The 26,499-nt window shown below is 49.5% G+C and overlaps 1 protein-coding gene across 2 annotated transcripts; it reads right to left on the minus strand.

Annotated features, from left to right (window-relative positions):
• DMTN (dematin actin binding protein) lies at positions 1-26,499 on the minus strand. 2 transcript variants are annotated; one of them, XM_064272726.1, is made up of 16 exons: positions 25,782-26,498; positions 14,739-14,943; positions 14,391-14,465; positions 13,866-14,021; positions 12,898-12,942; positions 12,392-12,491; positions 11,974-12,030; positions 11,550-11,702; positions 10,853-10,971; positions 10,077-10,182; positions 4,012-4,076; positions 3,796-3,844; positions 3,602-3,609; positions 3,353-3,418; positions 2,967-3,047; positions 1-2,786 (listed from the first exon to the last, which is right to left on the minus strand). In XM_064272726.1, the coding sequence occupies exons 2-16, from the start codon at positions 14,754-14,756 to the stop codon at positions 2,673-2,675; spliced, it is 1,212 nt and encodes a 403-aa protein (XP_064128796.1). In that variant the 5' UTR covers positions 14,757-14,943; positions 25,782-26,498; the 3' UTR covers positions 1-2,672. The 2 variants fall into 2 exon arrangements, with proteins under 2 accessions (XP_064128796.1, XP_064128795.1); XM_064272725.1 differs by lacking the exons at positions 1-2,786; positions 2,967-3,047 and having other exon boundaries at positions 3,410-3,844; positions 14,739-14,794; positions 14,883-14,943; positions 25,782-26,499.

Here is a 26,499-nt window from a genome sequence, read left to right on the forward strand (position 1 = left end):
ATGTGCCTGTGTGTGTATTGTGGGGAGGAAGCACTGAGAGACCCTCTAAGGTTTTGCTTTAGGGGCAGAAAGCTTCCCTTTGAATTGTTCTAAATTCAGCAACTTAAAATCCTTTAGAATTTAGCATCACATCTGCCCCCCATGGCAAGCTTTTCCCTATTAACTCTGGTCAAGCATTGCCTTCAGTATCCCTTGGTGCTCACTGACCTTGACATTTCCCCCAACAGCCTGGGAGCTCCGTGTGGACAGGGAGCATGCCTACCTTGTCACCCTGTGTCCCTAATGCTTGGAACAGGGTTAGCCTTCCAACTTAGCTGAATGCCTGATATGAGCTATGTGTGTAGATGTCTCTCTCTGCACCTCTAATCTGCCCTCCTCCACTTCCCCTTGAGAGGTAACGGTACATTACATATTGGGAGAGTCTTGAGTCAGAAGTCAAGAAACTTGAGTGTTTCCATTCTCCACTCAGTAGTTGTATGTAGCTTCAGATAAAATTTTTCTATTCCACAATTTTCTCGTTGGCTAAAAGGATCGAAGTTATCTGTCCTATTGACCTCACAGGTTTGTTGAAAGGATAAGACAATAATGGATGCAACCCATAAACCCGCTTACAGAACACCTAAAATTTAAAAGAATGGTTTCAACTGAGATGACTCTTTATCCACTTTGTTTTGTTTCAGCCAAAGGAGCTAGACTCTCGTTCTGGGAATAGAAGACTTGGATCAGGTACCAACCCCAGCCTTAGGTTCACAACTTGGACACTCCTCCAACTCACCTGATCCCTCTGACCACAGGCCCCTTCATTTGTCCCACATACACATCCTGTTCCCCCAGCCCACACACACACCCTCAGTCCTCCTCTTCTTCCATTCAGATCGTCATCATCTCAGCTCCCCTTTAGCATGGTTACTCCCCCTTTGGAAGCCTTGCCAAACCAACCAAGACCTAACCATCATCTTCCTCCTTTGGCCTCCATTTAACCCTGGCCCCTGGTATGTTTTTTGCTGCTTTTCTCCATTTCTTAGTTTTCTCTGTCTGATCCTTGACAGTCTGTTCACCACAGATTCACATTCTTGTTGACCTTTTCTGGGTGTGTGTCCTCCCCATTGAACTTGGGCCTTTGAGAGTACAGCCCTGTCAGATGTTGGTTAGCTTGATGGCCAAGATGAGGGTGTAGGCCCTTGGTGGAGGACAGAAGCAGCCTTTTCTTCTAGCTGGCTCTCCTATCAGGCTCCTTTCTCAGAATGTGCGCTCCCTCCAGCCCCCAAACACAAAGGTTTCTGCCCCCTCCTCCGTTGCTACCATCACAGAGCTGCTGAAGCAGAGGAGGAAGACAGGGCACTGCGTAGACAGCCAGTTTTTGTGGCCTGAGGGTGAGGGAAGAGTAGTGTGTGCTGTCTCCACACTCCCTCCATCCCTTGTGTGCCTGTACTTGAACTCTGACTCCCATGACTTCCCTCAGCCTGACATTACCTGCCCCTCTCACCCAGGACTGGTGCCTCATAAAGAACAAATAGATTTGGGAACTCAACACAACCTTTTAATTCCAAGCAGAGTCTCCCTCCCCCAGCATTATCACACGCACAGTGGAAAGGGATGCCAGGGTCTAGGCAGGAACAAAACCCAGACCTGGGCAAAAATATATATATATATAATTATATACACATATGTATTTGTAGAGAAGAAAATCTGAGAGTGTGATTAAGGTAGGGCGGAGAGTTAGGTGAGGAAAGCAGCTGGGGGTGCCCCAATAAATTACATTCTTTAGAGAGCCTGGTGTGGGATGCACGGTTATGGGTGTGGCTTGGTAGCCAGGACACTCAGAAAGGTCTTTGTAGCCTGGCCTCTTGGTCCCTCCAAGGGAACCTAGAAGGCCCGAGTTCAGTCCAGTACCTGTTCGGTGCTAGAAGATAGAATTCTAGCTGACTTTGCCTGGAAGCTGATAGTGGGCTGGAGTTTTGTATAGGCAACATCTCCACTCTAAGCCAAGGCTTCTGGGGAAGCCGCAGAGCTGAGCAAGAGGCTTTGAAGCTTGAGGGGTGCAAGTTGAGAACAGGGAGAGCTAGAGGGAAGGCTGGCCTCCCTGCTGGAGGTCCGAACTCTAGCTGGCTCCTTCCAGAGCCAGAGAAGCAGGAGTCCTAGGTACAGGGGAAGCTGTCAAAGTGAGGTGTGGTAGAGTGCTTGGGCACACACAAGGTCCCGGAGTTCTGCCTGGCTGCTTCCTGCCTCCCACCGACTCCCACCAGGGCAATTCCTGCTCATTGTTCACAAACGCTGACAACTGAACCCCCACTTTGATTTCTCCTTGCCCTCTTCTGGGGACCTTTGTGTGGGGTGGGAGGCAGGGAGAGGGCACAAACATTAACTCTCTGTGTGCTGGAATCGAGGCTGGGCTGCCCTGTGCAGTGAGGACCAGGGATGTCAGAGGAGATCCCCTTAGCTCATTATGGGGAAGAAAGTCCATGCCTCACAACCCCAGGACTGTGGAGGCCTTGGTCTCCCCACCTACCTGGGGAATAGAGCCAATCCCACCCCGTCCCACCTTCCTACTCTCCAAGAGATGACTGCTCCCAGCCCACCAGGGGAAGAGGATGTTTTGCGATCTCATAACCCCAGCTCCAGAGCCCTGAAGCAGCAGAGGGAGGGGTTGATCATGGAGAGGGAGGGGGCAATCAGAAGAGGGAGGCCTTTTTCTTGAGTTCATTCCGCTTCCACAGAGCCAGCTTGCCAAACTCTTCAGGAGACATGGAGAATACCCTTGAGAAGTCCTCGGCTGATAGATGCCTCTGTCACAGAGATACATAGAGGCAGTTTAGGGAACAGAGGCACGGTGGGGGGCTGGGGGGCTGTGCTGAGCGACTAGAGGGGCATGCAGACAAAAGGCTCCCCATTACCTTCCACCAGGCAGGGGACAATGCCCCACTGATAGCCTCTCAACACCCACCCACTGCCTTCTCCCTAAATACCTCAAGCCGCATCCGGTCCACGCCTGGAGGCAACTTGGTTCGCCCCCTAGTGGTCACCACCAGCATTTCATAGGGATAGATCTAGGGGTTAGGGGTGGGAGGTAATGTTAGGCTCATAGAGTTCTCTTGTCAACATAACCCCTCAACTCCTCAATGAAACGCCCCTCTCAGCCTGCAGGGACTGTCTGGGGCTCATGCCATTTTGCCATCCATCTGTCCCATCTTCCCTGCTGTCCCTCCCATCATCAACTCCAGGAGGCCCCTCAGCCCATTCCATTTCCCTGGCTTCTTCCCCAGCCCCCACCCGAGAGAGATGGTTCTAGCTCTTATTCTTTTGCCAGCTTGTTCCCTGCCCACCTCCCCTGTCTCTGCCCCCTGCCCCTCACCTTCTGCTCCAGCACACAGGGCAGGGAGTTCCCCCGGTCCATCCTCCCCCTCTGGCCCTCTCCGTTCTGGGGAGACCAAAGCCGCAGTGAGCCAGAGTGGGGCAGGGAGACCTTCCCAGCCTTACCCTGAGAAGCTCATGTCTTCGGCAGGCAACTCTGTGGCCCCACACCCTATACCCCCCGCCACACTTCCAGTCACCTGTCCCTCGCTTCTGGTGTACCACATGTTTCTCTCCAGAAGGTACTCACCTGCAGGCCTGCGGAAGAGAAGAGTCAACATTCAGAGGCAAATCCAAAGTCAGCTGGCCTCCAAACCTTCTCCCAGCTCAGCCTCCCAGCCCTCCAGCTACATAACCCTGCCCACGACACAGACACAGGCCGAGAAGCCAGCCTGCTTAAGCTTCTTCCCAGCTCCCCTGGCATCAGATCCGTCTGCTTCTCACCTGAGCTTCCGGTCTCAGTCCCCGATGGGCTGAAGTCTGTGGACTGTAGCTAGAAAGGACACAGAAGGATCAGAAGGAAGCTGGGAGGACCTCTTATCTTTCCTCTTCACTTTGAGGGTCTCCCTGTCCCCTAGAATGCCCAAGTGGCCCTGTGCCTCAGAGGCACCCACATACAAACTCCCCACACAGTCTGTATCTCTGGTCCAGGGACCTTACCCGGCTCAGTGTGGTTCTGCCATAGGTGGGGAGAGAAGAAGACTTAGATGTTCCAGGGTACAAGGCTGGAAGAGAGCAAGAGGTCCAGGTTCAGTCCCTTTGACCCTAATGGTCATTCCTGAGAGGGAAGGGCAGTGAAGGGTGGAGTTGAGGTGGTTTCCAGCTCCTACCCATTACCTTCAGCAGGTGACACAGTGCTGGTGCTTCTGAACTGTCTATAATTTCTTCCCTCTTCTTACTAACTACAAGTGCAGCAAAAGTATATTTGGGCCAAATGCCTGGTGTTAAAGTCTCTGTTCAGCCAAAGCTGAGGCTGAAGCCAGATATCACCGTCACGGAATGAACTTCTGGGGTACATAAATAAATCTAAAAGTTAACCAAAATGATTTAAGGATTATAATTATTACTGACAGTGTTAATAGTCAAATTTTAAACATTCGACATTATACTAGAAACAATGATTTTCTCAGCACCATCAGCTGCTAGATGGCCCCTGCAGTCAATATACTGCACTTTGCATTGTTAGATGTCACTTTCAACTCACACGTTTAATAATATCACTAAACCTCTAAGCACTGCAGATTATAATTCGTGATGATTTGTTTTCAGTAATTTGTTTTCCTAGAAAGAACTTTGTACCTAACATTCTTAGCTGGGGCAGGTCTCGAAAATTCCTTCATCTCCAATTACTAGAAATTGTTAACATTCTATAGCAGTTGTTTTGACAAGCATTCTTATTTAAATGTTTAGCTTCCCTGGATTCAAAACTGTAGGGAATCCTGTTTTTTTTTTTTTTTAAGAAAACAAAACTGTTGTCTTAAAGCATTCTCATAAAATCTGTAGTTTGGAAGTTTGGTGAGAAGGAACTTTTTGAGGACCTCATCTTTTTTTTTTCCTGACACTTGTTTTTGTATAGAAGATTATCAGCTTTCACGGTCATCATTCATAACTGAAGCATTTCACTCTTATGATAATACACATTTATACTTCCACTGATGGACAGAATTTCAGCCTTTAAAGCATATAGGATTTTCACTTCAACTTCTAGAATGCTTAGTTATGTTGGCGGTAACTATTCCAATATGCCATTAAATCAGAATGACATAATTCTGAAATTGTTAAGGTTGATTAGATATGATAGTAACAGGCGATCACATGATAAGTGATCACGCACAAGTCCAGGGATGTCAAAAGGGATACTGAGGAAGGCATTCGGCTATTCAACTTCACCAGCCAAAAGGAAGTTAAGGAGCTACTTTCGATGGAACATTGAAACAGAATCCAATCTTTGGGGCATCCCTATAACTACCTCATTCTTCGGGCCTTACCTATTTATTCTACATTCTCTTAAAACGCCTTTTGTAGCTATTCCCATCCATACTAACACATCATCCTGGGAGCCTTCGGTGGCCATGTGGATATCTTAGTCACGTTTTAACCTTCCAGTTCCCTGAATTCCCCAATTTCAGTAGCCCTCATCTCCACTCCAAATCAGGTAACCCTTTCAAATAGCCACACTCTGGAGCTTGTCATCATTGACAACTGCTTTGCCCCTGAAATATTAAGCCCAGGTATCCCACTCTGAGGCCTTTGTTTTGCTCAGCATCGTTCCCACTGTACCTGTTTATCAGTCTCAGGAAGGCCTCCAGTTTCTGGATTCCCACCCCTCCCTGCCCCCACACCACCCCTGGCCCTCCTTCCTTACCTACTCAGCCTCCATCCTGTGGCTGGCTATACTAACCACTTTCACCTACACTTCAGCAGCTCAGTCCCTCAGCACCTTTCTTAAAAAATGCTAACCCTGGATCAACCCAGCATCTCCCTTTCTGCCCTTGCTGCTCAGCGGGGTTGGAGGTAAAACCCACAGCCATGTAGACTAGCCGCACTACAAATGGTAGGTCCTGAGTCTCAGCTGGACCCTGTTGTCTTGCGCCATAGTCGTTTCCCTTTCCCGTCACAGATATTCTAAACCACCAATCTCACCAAGCTTTGCTCCTCTTACCCTCAGAAGACACCCTAACTTCTAAGCTGTCCTGTTCCCAGATCTGTGTCCCCTCCCTCAGAGAATGAGGGTTCTTCCTCTTTTCAAGGTCAGCCCCCCAACTCCTGAGGCTCTGTCTCCTTTCTGACCTCCTGCCAACTGGATCTTTAAGGTGAGTCCTCTCCAGGGAACAGCTCTAGGCACCCCACCCCCCTTCTTTTTCTTTCCCTTCTCTCTCTGCACAGTGTCATTTATTTTTCTCATGGTTTTACTCCTACCTATAAGCTGAAGACCCTATTTGAACCCTGATTCTTTCCTCGAGCTTCTGACTCAGCCAAATTCAGCACCTACTTACATGTCTTATATAGGGCACTTCAGTACCTCCAAAACTAGTCTCTTCATCTTTCCTTGAAAACCTGCCTCTTTGATTATCTCATTCCAGGTTTGTCATCACTCTGTCACACACGACAAAAACCCCACTTCTCTCTCCCTCACCTCCCACATCCAATTAGCCACTAAGTTCTGCTGATTCTCTCTCCTATGTATTTCTCAAACCCATTCCCTCTTCTCTGGACTTACGTACATCTCTAGGCCTTATCTAGACTACTAGGAAGTATGGTAGATGGTTTCTAAAAGTGGCCTACAACAACATCTCCATCTGGCATGCCTTTTGCAATAAAACTTTGCTGTTCCTCTCATCATGAAGTGGAGTCCATTTCACCCCCCATTGACTTTAGATTGGACCTGTGACTTGCTCTGACCAAGAGAATGTAGTAGAAGTGACACTGTGTGGCTTCTGAGGCTAGGCTTTAAAGAGGTCTTGTAGCTTCCATGTTTGAGTTCTTGATCACTCCCTCTTGGGGCCCAGCCAACACCCTCTAAGGAAGTTCAGACTGGAACACTATTATGGATTGAATTGTGTCCTCCCAAAATAAACCAAAAAACACATTTCTGTTGAGTCGATTCTGACTCACAGCAACCCCCAAAATTATGTGTTGTAAATCCTAACCTCTATGCCTGTCGTTATAATCCCGTTTGGGAATGAGGTGTTTTTGTTATGGTTAGTGAGGCAGGATTAATATAGGGTATATTTTGAGTTAATCTCAAGCAAGTAGAGATGGGGTAAGATAGATGTTAAGACACATGGAAGCAGAAGCTGAAGAGACAAGGAAAGACCTTCCTCTAGAGCTCCAGAGAGAGAAAGGCTTCCCCTCCAGCTGGCACTCCGAATTCAGACTTCTAGCCTCCTAAACTGTGAGAAAATAAATTTCTGTTCACTAGAGCCATCTACTTGTGGCATTTCTGTTATAACAGCACTAGATAACTAAGACAGAATTTGGTGACAGAAGATTGGGGTACCGCTCTAACAGATACATAAAAATGTGGAAGCAGTTTTGGAATTGGGTAATGGGTAGAGGCTGGATGAGTTTTAAGGTGCCTACATTTTTTTTTTTTTTTTACCTAACAGTAAAAGCCTAGATTGCCTTGAAGAGACTGCTGGTAGAATTATGGACGTCAAAGGTGATTCTGATGAGAGCTCAGAAGGAAGTGAAAGGAGCTATAGAGACATGCCCTGTCATCTTAGAGAATACATATGGTGTCAGCAACAGAATGCTGCTAGAAATGTGGACGTTAAGTGTGCTTCTGGTGAGCCTTTAAAAGAAAATGAGGAACATGTGATTGGACAGTGGAGAAAGGGCGATGCTTTTTATGCAGTGGCCAAGAGCTAGTCTGAGTTATGTTCAAATACTTGGTGGAAGGTAGAACTTGTAAGTGATGAACTTGGGAATTTAGCTGAGGAGATTTCTAAGCAAAATCTTAGAGAGCCTGTGTGATTTCTCTTTGCCACCTATAGTAAAATGGGAGAGAAAAGAGATGAACTTGAAAACAGAACTTAAAGATTTCAAATATTCTGTTGTACACACTAAGGACATGTGTCCTAGAATGTTCATCAAGGATGTGCTACACAATCATTTGTTAAAGAGATTAAGCCTGTGACTGATGGATCTAACCAACTACCACATTAGAAAACTCATCGGCTTAGACCAAAGGGAGAAGAGAAAGAAAAAAAGGAAAGAATGCTCTCTACCTCTTAGAATTCTACAGGCAGAAAACAGGCCAAAGGAGCTACATCTGTTGTCCTCTGAGAGAAAAAAAGGGTCACCCCTGGAGCAGCTCAGAAATCAGCAGAACTGTTGGAAGGAGCACCGAAAGCAGGTCCTTCTTGGTTTCAAAGAGTAGGGCCACAGCCTCCTAGGTTTCTAAGAGTCAGATCTTTGCCAACTTGGTTCTGGAGTGTGGGGCTATTATTAAGGTGTGCCAGGGGATGGGGCTGCTGCCCAAAGCTGAGGGGGAGGGGTTGCCATGCCCAAGGGGCAAAAGAACAGAGCCTGCTGTGGCCGAGGGGGTGAGGTTGCCCCTCAGATAAACTAGGAGAATGGAGCTACCCAAAGCCAAGGGAGAAAAGTTGCCATCTCAGTGGGCCTGCAAGGCAGAGCTGAAGCCCAGGGCCCAGGGGTCTCCACCCAGAACCCAGAAGGCATGGCCAACACCTAGAATCTGGAGGATGGGGCCGTTGTCCAGATGGTCTCAAAGAACAGAGGATTATTTTCAAACCTTGAGAGCTAATGTAAATTGTTCTGCTGGGTTTTGGACTTGCTTGGTTCCCACTATCCCTTTTTTCCCTCCAATTTCTCATATTTGTAATAGAAAGGTTTACTTTGTACCTGTTTCATCATTGTGCTTTGGAAACAGATAACTTGTATTCTAGATTTCACAGGTTCACAGAAGAAAAGAAATTTTGCCCTGGGGTGGAATATGCCTAAAGTCTCACTCATATTTGATTTAAATGATTCAGAAGATAAGATTTTAGACTTTGAGTTCATTTAAGACTTTTGGGATGATGTGATGGGGTGAATAGGTTTTGCATGTGGCAAGGACATGAATTTTGGGGGCCAAAGGGTGAATGTTACGGATTGAATGGTGTTCCCCCAAAATACGTGTTATAAATCTTAACCTCTATACCTGTGGTTATAATCCCATTTGGGAATGGGGTGTCTTTGTTATGTTAATGAGGCAAGATTATTGTAGGGTGTGTCTTAAGTCAATCTCTTCTGAGATATAAAAGAGGTTAAACAAGCAAGCAGAGATGGGGTAAGATAGATGCCAAGACACATGGAGATCTCCAAGGAACCAGGAAGCAGAAGCTGAAGAGACAAGGAACAACCTCCCTCTAGAGCTACAGAGAGAGAAAGGCTTCCCTTCCAGCTAGCACTCTGAATTCAGACTTCTAGCCTACTAAACTGTGAGAAAATAAATTTCTGTTTGTTAGAACCATCCACTTGTGGTATTTCTGTTATAGCAGCACTAGATAACTAAGATTTACATTGAGTTTTTAGGAGCCCAGCATTCAAAGCCCTGGCCTGCCCCATCTCTCTGGCCTCACTTCCCACCACTCTGTGGTACACAGTCTGTGCTCTCTAGTTCCAGATGACCAGTGATTCTCTAAGCCGGTCAGTTTGTTCATGTTCTCTGCCTTTCCTCCCTCATGTTGCTCGGTGTCTGCCATATCCTTCTCCTCGACTCGTTTACCTGGCTCACTTTGTCTCATTCTTCAAGACTCAGTTTAGCCTTCCCTGACCCTCTGACCCCAGGCCTTGTCACTGAATTCTCAAAACACCCACTGTAACCCCTACCATAACATGGCTACATTGTATAAACCCCAGTTTCCATATCAAGTTTCCTCATTGACTATAAGCTACTTGAAAACAAGGACTGTGGTATTTTTACTCTTTATGTCTCTAGTGCTCAGTACAGTGCCTGATAGCATTTATGTATTCTAAGCTATAAATGTTTGTTTACCTATATTTGCTGATTCTACTTTATCTGATACCATCTTTAATCATTTAATGTTGTTACATGACTGAGTTATAACTTCCCTAAGGATAGCATGAGTGATTTGAGCCAGAGACCACATCTTATACACCTCTTATACTTGTAGTAACACAGTGCTGGGCATATGATATGCAAACTCTACAGATCAATAGTCTGGCTAGGTGAACGGAGCCCCCGCCAGGGCACTCACAGGCATGGAAGGGTGTTCGGTCAGGCAGGGAGCGGGCTTTCCTCCGGATAGGCAATGACTTTTCCATCTCTTCTTTCAAGATTATCTTTCCCAAGTTGGAAGTAACCTGGACAGGGGGAAAGGAAGATGGATCCAACACTTAAATACTCATTTCTGATCTCCAAAACCTTCAGGGTTGGGGAAACTGCATGCAGGACACAGGCCCTTGCAAGACCCCTTTACTAGGGACAGATTATGGCTGTTTCATGTCCGGAGCCCATGGAGCCTCTCATTCTTGTCTGTTGCACTACCACACTGAGTTTGGACACCCTTGGGGCAAGAAGTCAGAGCTGCTTAGTGTAATTCTGCCCCAGTGGCCTCCCCATCCCAGGATACGATGTCCAGAGCATGGCTGATATCACTGTAAATGGCCTTTCCATGACTCTCAGTACCCTCTCTCCTCCCCTCGAGATCAGTAAGTCACACTCCTTTTCTCTCTTCCCTCTCCTGTCCTCTTCTCTCTTCTCCATCTACTCAGCTTGCTAAAACCTGGCACTGGTAGGACCACCCTTTTCTATGCTTTTGACCCTAATATCAAGTAGCTTTCCCCACAAAAGCAGCATAAAGTCCAGGTGTCCCTTGAAAAGCGGCACCCTGAAATCCTGGGAAAGAAGAGGGACTTCTCACATATTCTAACAAGGATATTTTTCTGGCATAAATTCACTTGGGTTAGCAACAAGACCAGAACTTTTGTCGTCAGGAAGACACAGGTTGGGTAGCAGGTAGCGAGATGCTACCTTACTGAGTTCCTCTTTCTGACGCTCCCTGAAAGCCTTCCTCTCCTCTTCAGAGTCATCAGCTTTCTCCTCTTCTTCTTCCTTTTTCTGAGATGCCTTCCGCTTCCTCCATTCTGTCTCTAGGAAACACAGGTAAAAGTAGCCAACAGTCAGTCATGCAACAAGTATTTATCAAGTGCTGGCTTTGTAAGCAGGACTAGGCTGGACTTAAAGAGGACCCTATAGGTTATGTTTTTGTAAAAAAGATAGTATTTCCTAGCCTTGCAGTGAAACTGGATAGGCAACACACACACACACACACACACACACACACACACACGTGCGCGCGCACATGCATGCGCGGCTTAAATTCATCGGGGACCAAGACCTTGTCTCATTTATCTTTCTCTTTCCCAGAGCTTCCATCACAGAGCATGATACATAGTAGAAGTTCGATAAATGTCTTTTGAGTGATCAAGTAAGTGAATGGAAAGTGAATGAATGACTAACAAACAGCGCCACTTAACACCAAAGCCTATAGTAATACAGAGAGAGAGAGCTCTCTGTGAACTGCCTGAACAAGGAGCCTGGAGGGTTTCATGAAGGCAGAAAAAGCATAAAAGGGTGGGGGTGGGTTCATGGGGGCTTCAAGAGGGAGGTCAGCGAGGGGGTGTCCTGGGGCCTCCCTTTTTCCCCACCTCCCGACAATTTCTCCTACCCACAACAGCCAGTGATGGGGGGCATGGCCAGTAGTCAGTTTCTATCTTGGCCGGCTGGTTGGGGTCAGGGGGCTGGGCCGCAGGGAACTTGGATGACTCGATGATGAAGTCCTCAATGGGGTGCTTGCTCTGAGGGCTGCCTCCCAAAGACTCTGCAGGTGGAAGACAGAGTCAGCACACACGCACCTCGCCCTGAGGCCAACTATTCTTCCATCCTCAGCCCCCAACTCCCTCACTTGTCCCTTCACGCTTATGAGAAAGTGGATGTAAAAGCAATGCACAAGGAAGAACACAAGGCAACTATTGCATATTGTTATCAACAGTTATTCTCCCATCACCCTCCTCAGCCATGCAGTGACCACAGCCACAAGCCTCCTAACATGTGGCAGCAAAGGGGCTCTGGTAAGTTAGGGAATCCCTCACCTCTCTGCTTGTAAATGGGTGGCTTCTTGTAGATGTTGGAATCTGGGCGGGAGGTCTCTGTGGAGAGGGAGCAAGAGGGGATGAGAAGGGGCATATGTTGGTGGCAGAGGGGGGTTGGGTGGGTAAAGAGAATGGAGGCAAATGGAATGGGAGAAGGTAGGAAACTTGCTGGCTTCTGCCAAGAGCCAGGACAGAATCAGAGTTCCTTGAACTGTCCCTCAGAGGGTTGGGACTTTCAGCACTTTTCTGGTTGGTGGGAGGTAAGAAGCAACAGGGGTCCTGGAATCATGGGGCCCAGCCAGTTCTCAGGTGAGCACATACCCCAGAGAGCGGGCTACTGAGAGTAAGTGGCTTAGGGACCCTGAAGAAAAAAGAGGTCTGAGGGAAAGTACACACCCAGGCTGACAGTAAAACCTACCAGGGTGGTGGAAATGGGGCAGGCTGGTCCGGGGGGTTCCAGTGATTCTCGGGGCTGAAGCCTGAGAGATAATTCCAGGGGATCGGCTCTCTGCCCACACCTGTAGAGGAGAAGTGTGGTTCATTGCAGCTCCTATATCCCCCCAACCCACTCCTGAAACCACATATATACCACTTCATCTCACTCTACCAATCTCTGTCCTCCCACCCTAGCAGGCTGCATTCCCCCAACCCCAGGCAGAGGACAGAAATCCAAAAACTTGACCCACTGATGGTGCCGGGCCCAGGGAGAAAGGATTAAATAAGACTTTAGGTCAGACAGACAGATTATAGAGCTGGCCAGTGGACAGGGTGAGGTCGGACCAACACTTTGGCCCAGAAAAGTCCTCAGTCTGCTGATTCTGTCATATCCCCTAGGCTATGCAGAGCTCTCTGGACTTGTGGGGGTTATAGTAGGGGTCCCATCAGAGCAGGGCTGGGCGAGTTTCAGGTGTAGGGCAGACTCACCTCTGGGGATGGTGGGGGGGATACAGATTTGGGTGACAGAGAGCGCTGTGAATGGAGAGGAGGCTGGTCAGACCACAAGGGTAGGATTAAACTCTCATCCCTAGAGGCCTAGAGTAGCTACTTCATCCCTTTCCTGGTCCATCCACACCCTTTCCTGGCCAACTTCTCAGCCACCTCTTCTTTTGCAGATCCTTGCCAAGTCCCAGTACTAGGTTTCCATTCTTCTTCCTAGTATTCTCCTGGAGAAAGTTCTAAGTCTTTTTTTTCTATAAAGCATGATCTGGGAGCAGTGTGCTTGGTGCTCTAAGGGCCTACTGAAGAGTAACTATCATCCTACCCTCAGATCCTAAGAGCTAATGGAAGAGACAATACCAACAAACATCCGAGGATGGGGTACAGGCTCCTGGTCCAGTTATTTAAGTCTCCCCACTGTCTGGTCCCATCTTACTGCCCCAGCCATGACACTAACCCTTTTCTTAAATACAGTTTACTAAGGACCTGCATGTGCTCATGTACCTACCCTGACTACTCTGTGAGGTGTGAGGGCAGAGATATCACCTTTATTTTACAAGAAGGAGAACTGAGACCACAGGATCACACAGGTTACTCAGCTAGGACTTCCAGCCTACAAGTTCAATTTCCCTGGACTCTTTCCATAAATTTTGCTCTCTCTGCCTACTCCCACCCTTTCCCTACATGCCACTCCCTTTATGCTTCTGCCATTCAAACACAGCCTTTTCTGCTCTCTTCTTTCAGAGCTACACCCCAACCTTGAGCCCATCTCTGCCTGTGCTCCACAAACACTTGGTTGGTTGACTGACTAGCTGGTGGATTCCTGTGCACAGTTCCCTTTCTTGTTTGGCTGAGTCTGGCCTCCAGGGAATAAAGCATGAGAGGGATTCTGTCCACCGCCCAGTGTGACTGGTGGAATCCTTCCTCCAAGTCCTGTCCAAGGGGAACCACCTTACCTCCCGGCTTCTGGGCAGCTCTACGTGTTCCAGGAGGGAATAGGTAAAGTGGGGCTCGTAGATCATGAGATCAGGCCGCTCAATGTCCAGGATGGCCTTGTCCTTGGGGATGGCAGCCAGGTCCTTGTAGCCCAGCACCTGATTGTCCATCTTGGCCTGAAGGAAAAGGGTGCTTATGAAACAGGTGTGCCGAAAGCCTCACATGGAATCCTGGCCTTACAAGCTAGACTCATAATTTATTAAGAAGAAAACGGGCAGCTATTTTAGATGTCAGCCCTTATAAGTTAATAACTCTGTTATTTTAATTGGAAGGATTTAGATTGTCACCTTAAAAAATGATAGTCCTTCACCTAGCAATCTGGGTAATAGAAAGACCACACCATCTGGAGCTTTGGGTTCTCTCTCCCTTCCAGCGCTGGTAGGATCATCGGCTACAGGCTCAGAGTGAAGCTTCCTCTGCATTGTTGTCCCCTGCCCCTCCCTCCTCCCAGACTGAGGATGCTGGTGTCAGAGAAGGGTACTCACCACGATGGTGGAGGGAGAGCCGGGAACACTGGAGCCTCGGGAGGAGCTCACGCTCCCTGGGGAGGTAAGTGGTTGCTGGGGAGAGTGAGAAGGCGGGCGAGTGGGTATGTGCGTGGGTGTGAGGGGTGAAACGGGGGCAGGGGCTCTTCAGGAACCTGAGGATGTGGGCTGGAGTTGAGGGCAAGAAGGTCTTCCCTCGGCCTCTAGGGATCCGGGGTGCTGCGCTGTAGGTGACCACCAGGTGGCACCCTCGACTCCCAATCTGACGCTTCCGCAGGAGATGCGAGCCCCCTCACCCCTGCCCTAGGTGCCCCACCTGCCCGGGGAGTGGGTGCAGCCCCCGCACACCTTCTGCTGCCGTTCCATGCAGCAGGGAGCTCGCTGGTCAGATCACTCACAGAGCCCTGGGTGGGAGGAAGAGGACAAGGGCTCAGGCTCGGCTCCGCTCCTGGGTGCTGCGTGTTTGGGGCCGCGAAAGCAGAAAGGTCGTACCACCAAGCTGTAGCGTCCTCATCCCTCGGTGATTCTTCAGGGTGCAGACCAAGCGGAGGGTCTAGAAGGAGAAGGGAAAGGGAGAAAGTGCCAGAGAGGGCTGGTAAGCTCTGGGTCTCAGAGGGTGGGGGCGGGGCGGCCCCCTTACTCCCCGGAGACGGAAGGGAGCTCGGGGCCTTCGTTGGCTCAGGCTTTCCATTCGCTCACCCCAGAGAAAGTGTGTTTGTGGACTGCGAGACGGGAAAGTGGAGGGGCTGCACTTGTTTTTGAGCCATTGTTCTCAGGCTCCAAAGGAAATGACGGCAGGGGACAGAGGCTTCCCGGGCAGCCTCCACGTGCCCTGCTTTGTCACACCTTCCCTGCCCCAGGGGCTGGAGCCCTGTTTCAGGCCCAAGGTCTCACTCTCAGCCTCTACCAAGGCGTCTCTCTCTGGCTCTGTGCTGGTCCCCTCTTCCCCTCAACCACTGGTCCACTCCCCCTCAATCTACTGTCCACTGACCGCGTCTCCCTGATACTCACCCAAGAAGGTTTAACACAGAGAGACTGAGTAATACCTGGGAGGTGGACACTGGGGGAGAAGGGAGGCAGAGACAGCCAAAAGCAGCAGCTGCCTTGGTATGAGGCAGTCAGGTCGTGGGCTTAAGGACTGCTGACTGTCATCTCTGCCCCAGGTTCAATTGGTGGTTAAGAAGGGAGGAGAGGGCCCAGAGGGAGCCCATATCTCCCTCACCCCTATTCCCTGTACAGCAGTCAGTCTCATGTGGGGACTTTTGAGAAAACATCCTTTGGGGCCTCAGCCACATCCCAGCTCCTCACAGACTTCTCAGAATGCCTGTGCTGAGACGACGACTCTGTCTGAAGGGCTGTGACACTACAAGTCAGCGCCACTGGTTCAGCAGGAAGTCATCTTCCCTGGCGCTGCTCTTTTTGTTCCTATGGAGCTGGGTCCTTTCTGCTACGTTAGAATGTGAGTCCCCTGGGGCACAGCCCTTGTTTCCTTCCTCTGTAACTCTCTTAGCAATCCCTCCAGCCTCCTTGTGCCACCCCCACCCCCACCCCCACTCCACACTGGACACATAATAACATGAGCTCCTGGCTGAGTGTGACGAGTGTCAAGTGTGATGGTGGCAGCGGGCTATAAGCTATAGCACGAAGAGAGCTGACAGCTACAGAAGGGACTGGGAGGAGGCAGCATAACATTGTGGTTAAGAGCATGAACTTGGGACCAGAGTGCCTGGGCGTGAGTACTGACTCTGCTATAAGCTGGGTGGCCTTGAGCAAGTTAGTTATCTTCTCTGTGCCTCATGTTTCTCATCTGTAAAATGGGGGAAGGGGTAATACTAGTACCTGTGTCATAGTATTGTTATTATAGCAAAGTACTTAAAACATTGTAAATTCTCTGTAAAGTGTTAGCTAATATAATTTCTATCTTCCCAAGGACCTTTCTGTAGCCATTCCTTGCTACAGAAGGTCATAGAAGACCAAGGTCATTGGCATTCCCAATCTTATCACCTCCTACTTTGTATCAGGCCATTCTTCTGCTCACTGTCTCTCCACCGGTGCTCACTGGCACTACCCATTCCCTGCGCAGGCAGCCCTCCCACTTCCCTGCTTTTGCACATGCTGTTCACTATTCTCTGTCCACCTCTCTGCCTCCCGACCCCACCCATCCTTTGGTCCATCTTAAACTGCCTCTTCCTCTGGGAGGCCTCCCCTGCTATTCTAGTTGCAGTGTAATGGATCGCTTTCATACGGCTTTTCTCATCGTGGTCTTGTAACTCCCACCAAATGACTAGGCTGTTGTTCTTGTTATTAGATGCCGTCAAGTCAATTTTGACTCATAGTGACCCTATGACCAATAGAATGAAATACTGCCTGGTCCTGTGACATCCTCACAATCATCGTTATGCTTTAGCCCACTGTTGTAGCCACTGTATCAATCCATCTTGTTGAGGGTCTTCCTCTCTTTTGCTGACCCTCTACTTTACCAAGCATGATGTCCTTCTCCAGGACTGGTCCCTACTGATAACATGTTCAGAGTATGTGAGATGAAGCCTCGCCATCTTTGCGCATTCTGGCTGTACTTCTTTCAAGACAGATTTGTTCTTTCTTCTGGCAGTCCATGGTATATTCAATATTCTTCTCCAACACCGTAATTCAAAGGCATCAATTCTTCTTTGGTCTTCATTATTCATTGTCCACCTTTCACATGCATTTGAGGTGACTGAAAACATCATGACTTGGGTCAGATGCACCTTAGTCCTTAAAGTGACATCTTTGCTTTTTAATACTTTAAAGAGGTCTTTTGCAGCAGATTTTCCCAATGCGATATGGTGTTTGATTTCTTGACTGCTGCTTCCATGGGCATCGATTGTAGATCCAAGTAAAATAAAATCCTTGACAACTTCAGTCTTTTCTCCATTTATCATGATGTTGCTTATTGATGGGGTGGGACTATACAAATAAGTTGCTTATGGCCTACCAAGAGGACTGGACAGCTTGCTAATAAGGCAAATAAGGTGAGTGGCACTCTTGTGGAGGTGAGACCATGCAAATAAGGTGTATTGAACCCTAACGAGGGGATTGGTCAGTTCTGCCATCCTACCAGGTTTAAAATGAGCCAACCCAGAGGTGGAAAGGGGGGACCTCACTACTACCAAGAAAGAAAAGCCTGGACCTTTGGACCTAGGGTCCTTGCACTGAGAACATCCTGGACCCAGGAGACAGTGAGCTGTAACATCACAGACAGAGCAAGGTGGCAAGAAGCCATGGGAAGCGCAGCAGAGAACTGCCAATAGCACAACCAGGAGACCGGCAGGATATGGCAAGGTGGGCTTTCCAGCCCACGGAGTGAGAGAGCTAAGTGCCTTCAGGCAGGAGGCTTCCTGGTAGAATGGGGTGCCTCCAGGCACCTGTCAGAGCTAGGCTCACAGATCCATGAAGCTAGAGAGCTGAGCACCTTTGGGCAGAGGGCATTTGCTGGTGGAGTAAGGTGCCTCCAGGTACTTCTCAACAGAGCTAGGGCTGGAGATCCATGAAGCGAGAGAGCTAAGTGTCTTCAGGCTGAGGCTTGCTGGCAGAGTGGAGTGCCTCTCGGCACTTAACGGTAGGGCTAAAGAACTTTGTAACATTTGCCTGAGCAGGGCAGAGGCTGGTTCAGCCCTAGAGGCCCAAGGAGCTCAAGGGGCCAAGGGGGCCGAGGGCCAGGGAGAGGCCTGCCTATAGACATGGCCGAAAAGCTGTTCTGACCGAAGAACTGTATCCTGAGTTGTTTCTGATCCTGAATTATAACCTGTTACTTCCCTAATAAGCCCCTTAATCATGAGTATTTTGTGGGTGTCCTTTAGTGGCCATTGCAACAAATTATCAAACACAGCAGAGAAGCAGAGGGCGCCGTGGGAGGGATGGCTGGTGTTAGAACTGGTAAAAAGTTTGGAGAGAGGAGGTATGTCTGACCTTTGCTTCATAGGCATCAGCTTTGGCCTGATGCTGACGGTGATTCTCTCTCCCCCTTATGAAGTTAGAGGAGGTCTGACACCCCCACCGTGCCATTTTTACACCAGTCCTCACTGATAAACGCTTCTTAGAATTCCGGTGGGACTTTAAAGGGAACCGTATAATTTAGCACTTGACTTTCCTAACTAGACTGACTGCTAACTTCTCAGGGCGACAACAATAATGATAAAAACTCATTGCCATCGAGTCAGTTCTGACTCATAGTGACCCTATAGGACAAAGTAGAACTGCCCCCATAGGATTTCCAAGGAGCAGCTAGTGGATTGGAACTGCCACCCTTTGGTTAGCAACCAAGCTCTTAACCACTGCACCACCAGGGGTCCACAATAATGATAGCTATCATTTTTTGAATGTTCATTATATGCCAAGTACTTCGATGAGCACTTTACATGGATTATTTTGTTTCGTCTACACAACAACCCTATAAGGTAGACTCATTTTGTGGATAGGGAAACTGAGGCTCAGGGAAGTTAAAAAACTTTGCAAAGTTGTGGAGCTAAAAATGACTGTATCTTCAGTTTTGACATCATTCACAGTACCTGCCTAGTACTGTGCCAGGTGCATAGTGGGGACAGACTAGAACCTTCCAGATTGCTCAGGTCTATGGCATCTCCAAGACAAGACTCTGATCACCAGAGTCACACGTGGTATTTGGTGCCCGTAGAAAGACTCCATTCCAGAGCTTCATTCTTCTTCTGCCCTTTTAGCATGTACTTTGTAATGCTTTTGGAAACCCTGGGCGCAGCAGCTAAGTGCTCCAGCTGCTAAGGCTGCTAACCAAAAGGTCAGCAGTTCAAATCCACCTTGTGCTCCTTAGAAACTCTATGGGGCAGTTTTACTCGGACTTTTAGGATCGTTATGAGTCGGAATTGACTCAACGGCAACGGGTTTGGTTTTTTTTCTTTTTTTGGTTTGTAATGCTTTAGGACCTGGATGAAGTCTAGTACATACCTGAAGAGCTGTTAGCTCCCTCTCCTCATTTTTACTTTATTAAGAGCCGTTGTCAAACTAGATATACACTTGGCTTAGCCCTAGAGACAAATGCTTATCCATCCATCCACTCGCCCACCCACCCAGTCACGTGTTGTTTTATCCATCCATTCAACAAACATTTTCTGAGCACCTATTCTGCAATGAACAGAGAGCAGTGTTCTGTGATTGGCCCTGTGGAGAACAGAAAGATGAGTCAAAGCTGAGCCACCTCTCTAAAAATAAGGCTCATGCATATAGACGACTCCAATGCAAAGTAGAAAATTACATGTGTAAGATAAGATAGTATAAGGGGCTATGAGATATCACAGGGGAGAGAGATTACTCCCACAGGGTGTCAGAAGGGGAAAACAAAAAAGCTTTCTTGGAGGAGGAGGTATTTGAGGTAGGCCTTGAAGGATGCCCAGTGTGAGGTCATGGAAAATTTGAAAAGGGGATTCTTGAAAGAGGAGGCAACACATGTGAAGGTGGGGATATGGGGAAGCACTGGATCTGTCTGGAGAACAGCAAAGATGACTTAATTGAACAGCTCATGAGGTTAAGATACGTTTGGGGTAGGAAGTTGGGGCCAGATTGTGAAGGCATTGAACCTGGAGGATGGAATTTAGATCGTATTCTTTGGGGAACAGGGGGCCATGAAAGGCTTAAAAACTTTCTTTTTCTTTCTTTTTTTTTTAAAAAAACAAAGAAGTGATACAATTCACGAGGTGCTACAGGAAAAATTAATCTGGCTGTCGGCTGGGAAGTGGATTGCACAGGAAGAGGCGGTCCACAGGGAGACCAGCCAGGAAGCTGCGGCAATAATTCAGGCAGAGGATTGTGAAGGTCTAGACTTGGGCAGCGATGGTAAGGATGGAATGGGGACAAATAGGAGAAATCCTAGTGGCAGAATAAGCAAAGGAAAACCCGATGTGGAGAGGCCCCAAAGGAGGAGCAGTTTGCAAGCGCGAGAGCCTGGAAGGAGGCGAGGAACAATGAGTTCCCTTTTTTGACAGGTTGAAGTCGAGGTAGGTGAACAGGTGGAGATGTCCAGGAAGAGGCTGGAAAAGGAGCTTAGGGGAGGAGTAAGGGCTGGAAACAGAGATCTAGGAGCCATTTGCCTAGAGGTGATAGCTGGGACGTGAGATTGCCAAGGAAGAAAAAAAAAAAATTTTTTTTTTTTTAAAAACAGAATCTTGGGAACACCTAGAAAACTGGAAGAAATAGCTGGAGATGGCACAGTCAGAAAGGGAGAAGGAAAACTGATAGCTCTTTGGGAGACAGAGCATATCTAGTGATTCTTTGTATTTTCAGCAAAGGGTCTGTCACAGAGTAAGTGTTCAATAAATATTGGAGAGAGGGTAGGGGGAAGGAAGGGGAGGAAGGACTAAGAAACTAGAATGTCATGGAAACCAAGAATCTTCTTCTGTAGAGAAGGCGTGGAGAAGTGACCAAGGAAGTGTATGCCTCCAGTTTGGCTATCAGAACCATGACGGCCTCTGAGAGCATGTTCAGAGAACAGAGAAGCCTCTGTGTTAGGGATTCCATAGAGTGGGGGCTTGGGCTTAGGCTTGGCCAAGGATGCACAGGCAGGGGGGACGGAACTCTCAAGAAGGATGACATGCAGGAAGGAGCTAGGAGAGTAACTTTGGAAGAAGCAAGATTGAGGGCCAGCTTTTAAGGAAAGGGAAGACTTGAATATGTTTTTAGGCAATGGATAGGGAACAGTTGAGAGCAAGAGATGGAAGCTGCAGAAAAGAGGGGTGTTTGATGGAACAAAGTCCAAGCAGGGAGAAAGGGATTCAGTCCAAGCCTAAGTGGAGGATTAGCTTTGGAAACAAAAATGCATGCTTCCCTGAAGGAAGAGGAAAGGGAAAGAAGTGGGGTAACAGGGGCATTTAGAGGAAGCCGACTTGGAGGCTTCTATTTTCCCAGTAAAAGTATGAGATATGATCATATGACAATCTTATAGGTGGGTGAGGGGTGAGACTTGAAGAGAGTAGAAAAGGTTTGGAATGATCACTGTGGTGACTCCATGCAGCTGAGCCTTAGAAAGGGGCCAGGAAGAATGGATAGCTTCAGTGGGTTCTGGAGTCTCCTGCTGAGTGTAGGGCCAGCCCTGGCACCCTTCCCCTTGAACACCGATGGGCGATGGGCATGTATAGAGTAGGACGATGACTGTCTGTCAGTGTGGTAACTACCCAGGCAAGGAGGGAGGTGAGGGGGTCCAGGGTGAACCATGTCACAGGTCATGCTTTGAGACCCACGCTCACACATGCACAAATCCTATCCCATAGGCATATTCACTCAGAAACATGATTCAAAATAATGCTGGTCATAATATTAATAGCTACTGTTCATGGAATTTCTACCATATGGCTGGCACTGTGCTAGGCATTTTATATTTTCCCCCATTTAATCCTTACATTGCAACCCTGTGAATTGGCTATTATCTCAACTTTGAAGATAAGGAAATTAAGACTTAAATATTTAAGTAATTTGTCAAGGACACACTACTATGTGGAATTTAAGCCTGCATCTGTCTGACTTCCAAAGCCATGCTGTTAACCACGATACCACCCAGGGCAAAACTGTGGCGTGACTCACTGAGCCTCTGGCCTCCTGTCTCTGCTCTGGCCCCCAGCTCTGTGCCTTCTTGTCCACAGCTGTCCACAGCCCTATCCCCATCCCCAGGGCTGGGTCTTGCCCATTAGCATCCTCTACTAGGGCCCAGAGCCACACTCCTTCTGGATCCTGCCCCCAGCCTCCCCTTCCCTGGGTGTTAGAGAGCATGCTGGTAAATTACCTCCATAGAGGTGCTAATGGATGAATTATGTTAATATATTATCCTTCCCCCGCCCCCAGGACATTTGCATTTTAATTTGGGGCTAGCCTTAAGGAATAAAGTTCTTAGTGGTAAAATTTTAGGCTGCAGAAGGCCAACTGAGAAGATGTTTGGGGAGAAGTGTGTGTGTGTGTGTGTGTGTGTGTGTGTGTATGTGAGAAAAAGAGAGAGAGTTTTTTTGGCTTCTCTCAAATCACACCATGCAGACAACTACCTACTCCACCCACATGTAACTCCCTCTCCCAAAGTTGATTTCCTCACACATCAACAACACTTGTCCTCCTCTGTCCTGACCCCTTCCCATCCCTGCACACCCCTAAGTCCCATAACCACCGTGAATGAAGAGACCAAAAGGGCAGGCTGCAGGCAGGAAGGGAGGGAGGAATGGAAGGAAAGGGAAAGAAATGCAGAGGAAGGTGAGCCCAGATGGTGGAAGGGACATCTCAGCTGCCCCGGCTCTGGTCTGATGCCAGCCAGAGAGGTTCTCAGTGCCGCCTCTCGGCCCCACCCTCCCCCAGCTGTGCATCCTTGCCTTATCTGAGCCACCAGCCCAGCCCCACCTCACACCACCCACCTTCTCATCTCCCCAGCAAGGCAATTAGAGCCTCTCAACTCCCCAGGATGTAGGTGATAAGACCCGCCCACAGGGACCTCCAAGTTTTCGCCCACCTGTTCCAGTGGGCTCTGCTCCAGGCAGGGGCTGACCCAGGTGACGGCTGGCTAGAACTTTTAGAAATGAAGGCTCAACTGACAGAATCCACCTCAGGCCCTCCAGTCCAGCCTCTGCTCCATCCTAAGACAACCACTGCCACTTGCTCTAGGCCAGTCACTGTGTTAGGAGCTGTCCATAACTCCTCTCTAAAGTTCACACAAACCAGCTACCTAGCAATTATTGCCCTCGTTTTAGAGATGAGGTTAATTGAGAGGTTAACTTGCCAAAGGCCACCCAAATAGAAGCCAAGCTGGAATTCCTACCCTTGCCTGTCTAACATAGAAGCCAGTGAATGCGCTTTTCAATGAGTCCCCAGAGACCCCACCCCATTAGAACTCTGGACTCACGTCCCCTGTGCTAACCTTATATGGTGGTGCCACTCACAGTCCTGCTTGCTGACCTCATCTACAGAAAAGGAGCCAGGAGTCTGGGGACTTGGGCTCTGTGTCCTATGGGCAGGGTCAAGCAGGCTGGGTGCCAGCTAGTGTAGACAGTAAGCAAGTTATGAAATGAGTTGAGTTGAGGTGTCCAAGTAGGCTGGGGTCAAGGTGGGCAGAACACTACCCCTCTCCTCTGTCTCCAGTCTCATTCACAGTGTGCCTGCCTTGCCCCTTCCCTTTCTCCCCCCTTTCTTTCTGCCTTCCAGTCCCCTTTAGTTTTCTTCATCATCTTTCCTCCCTCCATCTCTGCTTCCCTTTCACCCTCTTCCCCTCCTGGCCCCACCCCCGCAGTTACTGTGGCAACAACTCCATGCCAGAAATAAAGGCAGGATCCAGCTAGGTCGTTGGTTCCCAAAACAGCATCCTAGGGTGGGGAGGGGAAGGGAGGGACCAGGCCTGCTCCCATGGGGTCTGTGTGTATGTGTGTGTGTTGTGGGGTGGGGTGGGGCAACCACGATTGCCCCAGAAAGGATATGGAGAGAGCAGGGGAGGATTCGACTCACCAGAACGTCCCCTACCTAGACTAGGCCTGAGCCCTGGGCACTTATCTCGCCACCTCCTCTCTTCTCTCATTTTCTCCTTCTTCCAATTTTTTTTTTTTTTTAAACTCCTGGCCCAGTGGTTAAGAGCTAGGGCTGCTAACCAAAAGGTCAGCAGTTCAAATCCACCAGCTGCTCCTTGGAAACCCTATGGGGCAGTTCTACTCTGTCCTATAGGGTTGCTATGGGTGGGAATCGACTCAACGGCTAGGGCTGGGGCCCCTATGATGCCTGCCAACACTATACAACACCCTCTCACACTCTGGTAAAGGATCAGAACCTGGGTCCAGCCTGAGGACCCACCTGCTCACCTATTCTCTTAATGCCAACAGAACTGGGCTCATGTGCCCCCTTTCTCCCCACCACCCCCCATAAATATGCAACTACCTATCCTTTTTTCTGAAGGTCTCTCTTGCTTGGGTTTTCATACCCTCTCTCTATATGCCCTTTCTCAGAAGAGCCCCCCTCTTCCTAGGTTCCCCCAGCCCATCATGCCTGCTGAGTCTTCAGCATGCTCCTATTTATAGCTGGTCCTGTTGGCAGGTTGTAGTGTTACTTGTACATGTTGGATGGATAGTGCTGGGGGAGAGGAAAGGGTCTCGTACCCTACATTCAGCTTCTGGGCGCGCCCCTGTTCTGGTCTTTACATACACACACATGAACTCTGAGAGAGGAGTCCCTGCAGACTTCTGTCTACAGGTGGACAACTGAGCCAGGTGTTGGACACATGGCCACGGAGAGGCCCCCATATCAGACTCCCATATGGACATACAGGCTCTTCACTCACACAGGCAGAAAGCCCACGCTGAAACGCAGTTGCGACACTCATGCACACGGGTGCACATGGGGAGACTCCGCAGCCCTGCTTTGCAACATCATGCCCCCACTCTCCCAGCAAGGCCCCCACACAATGGCACACGGGCATGCTGACACCCACTCACACCCACCCACCAGTCCTCCCCTTGGCACTGCTTTCTACACTCACAGCCACTCGCACACGTGCTGAGCCCCCTCTCCGAGCTGGTCACGTGTGCAGCAGCACACAGACCCCTTCACTTACCCATGCCCTGGGGGCTCCCGCGGGTCCCCCATTCCCTTAGTGCAACTGCCTTCCTTTTCCCAGACCTGCTGCTGTTCCTCTGACTCCACACCCTGGCACACAGTCCCCAGGGAGGGAAAGGCCAGATGAATCTGCCGGAAAGGGCGCTTGGCCTGCCGGGGGGGGGGGGGGCAGAGCTGGGCGGGGGGTGCCCAGGACCCTCGGAGGCTTGTAGGTCCTCTCAGCCCGCCACTTCAGGCACTTCCGCAGCTAACAACAGCGAGCGCCGAGTTAGGGCCTGCCACCCTGCCCCGCCCTGCCACCAAGCCTCTTTCCTCATCTGGCCCTCACCCCAGCCTGGCCAGCTACCGGCTAGAAGGGGGCTCCAAATCAACGGCATTTGGCCTCTCTGTCAACTACTCCAACCCCCAAGGGTATCTGTGGGGTGGAAGGAGGAAGGCAGGCAATGGCTTCATCTTCCCATTATTCAGCAAAGAAGGAACAACTCCCCTGCCCACCCTGCACCCCACAGGATCCCATCACTTCCATTTCTGGCCAGCAGAACTAGGTGGGCAGGGAGAATAGCCAGGGAAGGGGGCACTGGGGTGGCTGCAGGGGCCCCAACCCCTTCTCCTCACATCGGAAAGAGGATTGGTCAGAACAAAGCCAGCTTGTCCCAGGGTCTAGCCACCCAGGCCCATTCTGTCACTGAACCAGGGGCCACAGCTAACTCCCTTCCCTAGGGGATCCTGCCATCACCCAAAGCCTCACTCGTAGGCAGGTGCTGTGGCCCAAAGTGTCCACAGAGAGGAAGAGAGGTGGGAGACTCTGCCACCTACCTTTTCCCAGACAAGGTGGCCCGGATGCTCTGAGGTCCTAAGGCCAGGGGTAGGGAGAGGTGTAGGCCCAGCTCCACCAGCTGCTGCTTTTTTTTCTCAAGAGCCTAGGTAAGAGGCGCCTCTTCCAGGAACCCAGCTGCACTCTCCCAGAGCACAAATAACGGGAAAAAAGCTGGCTTGAGGTAGGTGGGGTGGGAGCTGGCGAAGGAGGGGAGCTGGTCTCGGCTGAGCAGTCTGATCTCCCCGCTGGGCTCCCACCCCGTTTCTCCACAAGCCACAGCCGCTCAGATCCCCTGGTGCTGGGGAGTCCGTGTCTGGTAGGCGGGCCGGCAGACGGGCAGGATGGCGGGCGGGCCCTGGCTCCCCCACGCGCCCTCCCTGCACCCTCCCCACCTCCAGCTGATAGCATGTGGCTGCAAGCAGGGTGTGTGTGTTTGTCTGTGTTGCTCGTCTACCTCGGCTCTGCTGCAGCTCAATCCATTTTAAACAAGAGGAGCATTAACCCGGCATCATGACGAAGCAGAATCTGCAGCATTGTCCTTTCTCGCTTTCCCACACCTCACCCCACCCTGCAACACTCACTCACTCGTGCACACACAGTCCATCAAGCCTCCTGGTAAAAACAGCCAGAGTTCAAATTTGGGGGCGGAGGGACTCTACGGATGGATAAGCGAGGATGACAATTCCTCGTTTCTCCAAAAACCTGTATCTCCTACCC

Source organism: Loxodonta africana, chromosome 19 (genome assembly GCF_030014295.1).
Source record: "Loxodonta africana isolate mLoxAfr1 chromosome 19, mLoxAfr1.hap2, whole genome shotgun sequence".
NCBI classification, from domain to species: domain Eukaryota; kingdom Metazoa; phylum Chordata; class Mammalia; order Proboscidea; family Elephantidae; genus Loxodonta; species Loxodonta africana.